The sequence below is a fragment of the Leptosomus discolor genome, chromosome 4 (genome assembly GCF_034619465.1).
Source record: "Leptosomus discolor isolate bLepDis1 chromosome 4, bLepDis1.hap2, whole genome shotgun sequence".
NCBI lineage: Eukaryota > Metazoa > Chordata > Aves > Leptosomiformes > Leptosomidae > Leptosomus > Leptosomus discolor.
Genome location: NC_141394.1, coordinates 66544378 through 66553584, shown reverse-complemented (window position 1 = coordinate 66553584; position 9207 = coordinate 66544378). Strand labels below are relative to the sequence as shown.

Here is a 9207-nt window from a genome sequence, read left to right as displayed (position 1 = left end):
ATCAATACCTTCTTCCTACAAGTGGCAATAACCAACTGCTACAGAAATAAATCAGAAGTGAAGCCACTGATAACCCAGTTCTCATGCACATCCATGTCCCACATTTGCAAGAATATTACTTTATGGAAATCAGAATTTAATACAGTAAATACATTGCAAGTTCACCAACTCCGAACACCAAGAAAGAAATGTTGACGCTGTACTTTTCCTTTTTTAAACAAATATTACAAAATTGAATTTTATTGAGTTTCACACAAGATGCACTTATAAAATTGATACAGAATGTCATTCAACAGAAAAAAATGAAAGCAATTCCAAGCTCTCTTTAGCAACTGCTAAATAATTCAAAAATAAGATACACCAAATTGACAGATAATCTGAATTTCAATGTGTGAACATCTCCAATTAGTATAAAATACATCAAAAACTAAAGTAGTTCAGATTTTTCCCCAGCACAAGTCCTCTTCTTTTTACTCTCGTCCCTGAACAGTAACCACAGATCTTGGCCATTAACCCAGCTACTCTTGATGGGAGAGGAGAGACTGAAAGACTGCAGCAAGAAGTTCCCACCAGAGCAGACCACGCTAACCTGTATGGCAAAGCTATCTCAGTCCTGCTCAGATACACGATAACTCTGCCGAACTGTCTCCATTTACTGTACTACTGTAGACCTGCAAGTTTCAGGGATTAGCATATACATTAAACCTTCATATGTTCATAAAGCAAATAAACTTTGGCTTTTCCCACTCTGACAAATTATGAAATTAGCAAAGAGCAAATTTTGTCTTCATTTGTTCAGCGCTTAAGTACTTTTATGATACCTTCCCTTGGCAAGTGATACTGGTGCTTGCTTAAATATCTGAAAGGCGTTTGAAGTTAATGCTGTCTTTGAACAACAGTATATGAGGAATTTATCATTAACTAAAGGGTCTCTTCTGATACAAGTCTCCAGCCTGAGTTTTGAGCTCAAATTTACTCCATTTGTTTGTCTGAGAATTCCAGATTATCTTTCCTCAATTCTCCCACAACTGCACCTCATACTAGAAATAAAGATACGTTGTAATGCTTAAATGCTCTTTATAGATCTAGTCGATCTACTTAAATTTGGCTAGAACAAATCAATTCAAATGGATAATTCTGATTTGATTGTCAGCATGACATGTTTTTTAGGCATGTTCTCAGGCAAGGTAATACACAATGCTATTCTTATAAGAGTTAAGCCCAAAATGCAGTGTAATATTCTTTTCTGCTGCGTTAATGCCATACATACAGTTCTAACACAACGCTTGCTGCAATTAACACTGCCTTTCCTCAACACAGAGAAGTGCCCCTTTATTATTTTGTCCTACAGCAACAAAAAAGCTCTTAAAAATAAATTTATAAATAATTCGCCTTGCAGGATACACAACACAAATGAATATGCTTCATATTTGCCCAGTTAAGCAGAACCTTCATTACTATGATCTTTCCTTGGTGTTTAGTATTTAGATAAAATAGTATGCAGTAAGTCTTTCATTTAAAGGCAAAATTTTATTCTGGTTACAAGATTTTCAAGATACAACTTGAAAAGATTTTTGTTGACAAGAAAAACTATCTTGACTTACTGTTTTATGTACCGATGCTTTATGCCTTGATACTTTTGTTCATATAAGCACAAGATTTGAATTCCGCTTGCAGATGTTTAATAAAACAAGGTAACTGGGAAGGCAAGCTTCCAGTCAAGTTGTCATACATTTCCAGGAATATCCTTACACTGGAGGAACCTTCATGAAAAGTAGTATGTTCTGGAAGCATGGTTTCATAACGCAGAGCTGGATTATGCTTTTTTTCCAGTCTATTTTCCAGTGATACTGAAGCTCTGCCACCAGGCTAGAGGCTCACGATCCACCACATTATCCAAGAGGCAAGTTAAAGATCACTTACTTGACCTGACCAGATACCAAGCCAAGTTATTTGTAGAAAGAAATTAATATTTTTTTGCCATTAATAATTTAAGTTTTTAAATAAATATTTATGTGCCTTTTTGGGCAACTGTCCATTCTGGTAGCATCTGCTGTCCCAACAGCTCAGTATCCTTAGCACATTGATTCAAAAAAAAACAAAACCAAAAAACCAAAACCCCCACTTAGTCAATTCTGTTTCCACAAATAGTAAACCTGTCTATCTCCAACAAGTCTTTCTTTGAAGACCTGTGTTTCAATTCTGAATTGTCTTGGCTTATATCTTTTTCTTCTCCATCAGGAGTTGTCAGAAATTGATCAGAATTGCTCGTTACAAGTAAAGATGGCGTATTCTCCTTCTGATGCACCGGTTGCTTGGTAACTGATGTAGATCCGTTTTCATCTGTGGAAATTCCTGTTGGAATAGAAGACAATTACAAAGATAATAAACTTAACACAGACATACTGATGCATCTGTAACATCCAGATTCATCCAAAGCTGTCTTGAAAAAGTGTGCTGCATCAAATCAGCAGAAGCAACAGAACACCTTGTGGAAGCCACTGCCTCTTCTTAGTTTTACCGTAAGAGATTTCCTTTTCCAATTTGGTAAAAGGATTGAAAATTAATTCTACAGAATTTCAGATAAGGAGCGAGAGCATAAGGAGTAGATGTTAGGACATACACTGCATTCTTCTGGTTTACATACTCATTTTTGTTGGCTTAGGCAAAAAGATTTTTGACAGTCATTGTCTGAATCACACAAATATTTTCTACTGAAATAAAGAAAAGGATTCTCTGTAGCAGCAACTAGATGTGCCTAATCCTCTACACATGTACAACAAACCTGGCTTCTCTAGGGATAGCTAATAAATGACTCACGCACTGCTGCAGACTTTAATAGTGCTGGCTCCTAAAGCAGTTCTATTAAAGATGTCTATTTTTACTCCTGTCTCTTACTTCAGTGGAATTGAACCCCGGCTCCATTAACCCAAGATACTTGTACGTAATATCCATCAATTGTTTCCACATTTTGTTAAAACATTTAAAGAATTAAAATGCACAAGCAAATGACAAGGAAATGAATTTTTTTCTTATTTACTATCTCCTCGTAAATAGTTTCTAAAGGAATCTGAAAAAAATTGACTAAATATGGAAAGTACTGCAGACCAGCCCAAGGGAACAGTATTTGTCAGAATGGCAGCACCACCCAAATCACTACAAAAACTTTTTTCTATAGCATCTCTTCACAGTATACAATCTACTACTGGAAGTTACACGGATTACTCTCTCTAGTCTTATGCAAGTCAAAGGTACTAAACTTGCATTGAGAAAGGAGACAAGTAACACTAACCGGAGAACTTCATTACAAAGGTTAAGTATTTCCTAACCCAGCAGCTTCCAGAAAAAGCTGGTCAGCCTATAAATGATTACCAGTAATTAGAACTTCCATGCTTCAAGAGCAAGTATAAAATTTTACCGTCCAAAATCTTAAGCTGTTTCTGTGGACAAGATGGAAACTCTCAGGAAAATAAATTGACTTACACTGTAAGCTGATAGCAAGTAGACTGATTAATTCCCTCACCCTCATTTGAGGTAAGAGATGGGTTGAGAGACTGTATTGAAAAGAACCTGATAAGTGGGGCACAGGGATTAACCAATATTGCAGAGCCCAGCAGTAATAATGCAGACACAGAACCTGGGGAAGGTAAACTCATTCTTTCACATAATTGAGGTTTCTAGTAACTAAAGAGCTGTTAAACGTATTAAAAAAACCCTGAAAAAACTGTTAAAATTGAGCTTTTTCATCACCAATGGAAGCTAAGAATATTCTAAATAAAATCAGTAAAAGCTTTTTGATTGCTACTTTTCAATCAAAATCTTTGCATTTGAGGAAATAAGCATCTCTGCTGACTGACCTGGTAAAATTGCTGCTGCTTCAGCTAAAAATAATCTTCAGGATTTATTTACTGTGAGTTTAAGGATAATCTAAGTAAGTATTGCTTATTAAGTCTCATATTCAAGCGTAGTTAGTACTAGAATGTTCAATTAAAACATTATCATTATGGTAACCGTGTAATGAAATGTGAAAGACATTCAGACCAATTCATATCACTTACCTGATGTGACTTGACACAGGTGAGATAAGAGATTTATGTCTGAAACACTGACAGACTCTTAACTCTACTATCACTGGTGAAACAGTATGACGACTAATAAGCGCCTTACATTTCAAGCTGTTCAAGTCTTTGGCAAGCAACAGAGTGAACACAATAAAAGCCTCCCTGTTAAGTTCTCTAAGGCTCTCACTGAGCTCTTCACAGAGGAAGATACACAATCCAGTTCAGTTGACTGGAACAATGAAGGTTACTGTTTCCTTCTATAATGTGTCACAGGAATATAACAATGCCCCATTCCAATTATACATCAACTGCTAATGCTGAGCACCTATATGAGAAAACCACACTGCACAGATGAAACTAACTGAGCAGAGACTGGCTGAAATGCCTATTTGGATTTCATAAAGCTTTTCATTAATGTGTTCATAACAACTACAGGTAATTATACCTATTGTGTGTGACGTTTTACATCAATTTCCATAAGAAATGCATAGATTGCTTCCTTATTAAACTTCAGCACTGCCAGAGATGATGTGGAAATATTTACTTATTTGTGCTGTGATACGGCACAATTAAGGTCTAGCAACAGGGTTATGGTGCAGCAAACAATGCCATACATCTGGTTTAATACTAAATTTAGACTGAAAGCAATTTTCATTACAGTTGAAAACAAAACTAGGCAGTTAGCCTTACCTTGGGTAGATTTAAACATGCTTTGCTGTTTGCCAGCCGGCTTCCCTGGGGTGGCAGTCAGGACAGGATTGAATAATTTCTCCTCCATTTTCGCCTCCTTTACATATTGACATGATTTCCCCAGCAATACAATACTGTTAAGGACTTTCAGAGATATTAATCTGAAAAAATAAAAGGATTCGTTTACGTATTGGCATTAGCATATTAAAATAATTGCATATGGTTATTGCTATCTTGCAAGGATTAGCTAACAAATTAAATCCCTTCAATAGCAAGATCAAAAGGTAATTTCCTTGTCCTAACAATGTTTCAGATTCAATGCTTAACTTTTTCCAGAAAGCATCTAGAGAAAAACATCAAGTTTTATCATAGTTTAACAGAAGGACTACAAGGATAGTTAAGCAGCCGTTTAATACATTATGTATTAAAACAGAGAACTAAAAAGGTCCCTCAACAGTGCAAGTCCAAATTAAACGCACTACAATTAAAACTGTACCCTTATGTGTACCCAGCCAAGAATCACTAGTGCACTTTGAACCACAAGAAAGCAAATATCTAGCTTACATGAATTACAGACTAATCATAAAAAGTCCTTTTTCACATCACAGAAGACAGTCCATAAAACTCAACAAATCCAAAGAGGCAGCACTGCACTGCCATCATGGCACGGTTCAGTTGATGGCAGACTCCTCTTCTACTATCACTAATCTGCAGCACAAACTTCAGCAAATCATTGAAGTCCCTTTTATACCTTCTTCTCATCTGAAGAACAGGAAGGTCTCATCTACCATCAACTGCTCTTAGATCTACAACTCAAATGAGCTCTGTAAAAACTAAGTTCCATTACTAGTATCACACAACACGCAAACCAATGCCTATTCCAGAGGTGAAAGCAGAGGTGAAGGCTCACTACAGAACATGGAAATAGTGATCTATTCTCTGTAGGATGAATATAAACATTCTGTATCCAAATCAACCTATGGGAGGAAAGTGAACCAAACGCAGACTCTAAATTCATTCTCCACTCTGTAAAAATCTGGTTTTTATGTACATCACTAATAGACTAAAAAGACTTAAAGAGAACATTCACAGATTCATGGAGCAGGTCTAACTCTTAATCACAAAGTGACCCCCACACTTCAGCAGCAGCTTCACTATCACTCACTGCATTAACGTAACCAGAACTTGTCAAAGAGAAAAACAAAGTACATTGCACCCTTAAGGGAACTTTATGCAATACATTTACTTGTAGAAGAAATTTACAGAAATGGAAGAATAAGCACAGCAGACCACATTCAGTACTCAGAAGAAACTGACATTTTAGTATCCAAGCAATCACAAAGAAGATATCATCTTATACAAGTTGAAAGCCATGATTCTCTACAATTTTATTAGCTTATTGGCACAGGTTTTATTTCTGAGAGTCAGGAAGTTCTCCTCTGTTTTTAGTAAGTTTTAGAGGTGTTTTTCCTACACTCTTTATGTAACATGCCTTTGTTCTGAGTAGGTGTTTACAGTATGATTTGACTCTGATTTAATGAGATCAGAAGTTGAAAAGGCCATAAATCAACACTTGACTGTATCAGTGCCAGCTTCTCATGGAAAATTATGCAAGAGTTTCTAGTGATTCTCCTTTGTTTTTTCTGCCACTCCACCCCAGGCTCAAATTTCTAACAACAATGAAAGTTTGCAGTTTTCAAAATCCTAGAAAAACAAAACTCTATGCCAGGCAAGACTCTAACAGTATAACTTGCAGCATTACAGTTGCTAAATATCAATACAAAACAATGTCCTCCACATTACAGTCTCAATTCTTTGTCCAGTTAAATGTTTCGGATTTTATCACATTGTTTCTCACATATCTGTGCTATACTAAACTGAGGAAAAGCTGAAATTCATGTTAAGAACACAAATTACTTGAAGGATGCAAGAGTTAGCTCCAAATCTGAGATCATGGCAGAAGTAGAAATCTGTTCTCACTTTCCAATAAGGATAAAATAAATCAAAATGTATTTACTCTTGTGACCTACGCCTTCAAAAAACCAGCATTTAAACCCTTCATGTAAATCAAACTACTTCCTCCCGCTCTCCATCCTCCAAGCTACAGAGACAGGCAAAAATCTAGGACTGGGGCTGCAGCAGTGGAATGGCAGATGTAGGGAAATATTACATATTTTGGGAAAAAGAAAAATCCACTGAGCAGAATGAAGGTGTTGAGCTTGGTATATCACAGCTTGAATGTGACAATCAGCACCTAATGCTTTCAATTATATAGAGCTGGCTTTAGCGAGAACATGGGCACAGCACGTGGTATGCTGGGGAAGTAATCGAAGTACGGTGCAGAAGAATATGGCTAACATTTCAATATTTGGCCTATACGCAATTATCTCAACGTCCAAGTTATCCAACACTAAAGAGAGATGTCTCTACGCTGATGTGGACTAGACACATCAGACCAAGTTCTATTTTTTTTGCAGATCAAGGTCAGATTAGAGATAAGAATCTACCTATTCATAAAAAATAAGTAGTAATCCCATTCTTTTCATAAAGTGTCATAAACCAGCAGCCTCCTCTCTTCCAGTGTACCTGCTGAACCACTGCCCCAGACCTAGGAGTCTTTTACTGCCCAAGCCTTGCTGCCTTCAGTTACAAACACAACTTGGTAGGGCATTGGAAGAGGTATTTCCACAACACTCTAGGCAGGTTCTCTGTGCTGCAGCAATTTGAATCACTTAATTCTTTCTGATCAATTTTAGGAGGACTCCAATATCAATCAGCACTGAGAGACGACAAACACTGACACACTTCAGTATGCAGCTTTCCTAGGAACTGGTCATCCCCATATAGTCTACAGCAAGTGTCTCAAGACAAGCAAACTAGACTGGATTTATAGTACAACTAAACGCATCTCAGAAGTACGTATTGACTGGTGAGAAGTTAAGGGTAACACAAGTATAAACTGACTGGGCAGTAAAGGGATACTTGCAAATCAGTGGTTTTGGAAAACAAACGCCGTAGGACATTACATTCCTTAACTACGATTACTTACTGATCCCACCTTTCCCAGAAAGATGCATCTACTTTTTTTCATAGAGCAGTTTCCTAACACAAAGAAACCTTGCTTTGAGAGAAGAATTCACAATCTGCTCTGAGCACTTAAACTGCTTATTTTTGTTGGCATATTGAATCTTCCATCCTTTTCACAGAAAGTTTCATCCCTTAGAATTCAATTTCCCCTTTTATGCAGAAGTACAGTGCTTGTCCGTCAAATACTTTCAATCACTTTTCCAGGAGTTATTTTCGTTACTGACATTACTTATTGAGGGCTGTGATCCCCCAATGCAGTCACAGTACTTGGGGACCATGCTGCACTCCCAATTTCAGTTTATCAGCATGTTTTACATCCGTGTTCTACTGAACACAAACTGTGTTTACACTTACATCTAGAAATCTCAACAGAAGCTTTTTTCACATATCTGATCAAATAATAGTAAACACCTTTCGATTGCGTGCATTTACTTACCCACAGTAGAACAGCACAACACAAACATAAGCTAAGACTCCTTGTACTTTTATTGAGCTTGTTACGACTCTGATGAGCTGTTTTAAGGATAAAAGTTAAACAGTTAAAAAATATAACACACAATTATTAATAGAATATTTTAACAGACATTTCTTATTTGGTAAAATTCAAGACAAAAGTAAAAATACTTACATTAACAGAAATTTATTCTAATGTCCCCCTTGGTAGCGCTAACTACTCAAGATTTTGGTTTGAGTATTATACTAGCACCTAGTTGCAGCTTTGCCAAAACTACAGTCTGATAATGTTTCCTTCACCACTGACTTCCAAGTAAAACAACGAGCAAAATAAACTCCCCAAAAGTCAAGGGCTGGAAGCTGAGTTAACAGCTTTTGAGGAAAACGTCAAGAGATGCTGATGCAGTAGAACACAATCAGTGTTCCACACTACGCTAACATTTTGAATATGAAATTGCTTTGTGGACTAGGCACATGAATCCCAAGCTTCAGTTACAACAGTTTCTGAAATCTCAGTTTTACTTCAGTAATTCACAGTTAGGGTTCCACGTTAGCAAAGCACTTCAGTTTCTTTTAAACCTCTTAGTATCCAGGATATCATATCAGAACACAATTAACTTGAAAAGAGCATTTCAATCGAATTCTCCCTAGATGTGCTTTACTTAGTTATAAAAGAAATTGTGATTATGATCATAGTTGTTCTGTTGTTTTTTTGTTTGTTTTTTTGTTTGTTTGTTTGTGTTTATTTGTGGTGTGTTTTTTGTTGGTGGTGGTGGTTGGTTTTTGTTTGTTTCTTTTTTTAATCCTGGATAAAAACTAGGCAAAGTCTGTTAATGGTATTTTTCCCCATGTGTGTGGGCGAAAATGACATTTAAAAGTTAATTCATTTTGGTATTCTTTCAGGAATATTATGAAT

At 36.5% G+C, this 9207-nt stretch overlaps 1 protein-coding gene across 5 annotated transcripts in view; it reads right to left on the bottom strand.

Annotated features, from left to right (window-relative positions):
• Positions 1-203: 203 nt before the first annotated feature.
• TAPT1 (transmembrane anterior posterior transformation 1) overlaps positions 204-9207 on the bottom strand; it is a 51027-nt gene continuing 42023 nt past the window's right edge. For all 5 annotated transcript variants that reach the window (XM_086464104.1, XM_086464105.1, XM_086464109.1 and 2 more), the window contains 3 exons: positions 8275-8351; positions 4752-4912; positions 204-2355 (listed from right to left, as the gene is read on the bottom strand). In XM_086464104.1, coding sequence (XP_086320230.1) covers positions 2126-2355; positions 4752-4912; positions 8275-8351 — 468 coding nt within the window. In that variant the 3' untranslated portion in view covers positions 204-2125. The remainder of the gene's footprint in view (positions 2356-4751; positions 4913-8274; positions 8352-9207) is intronic.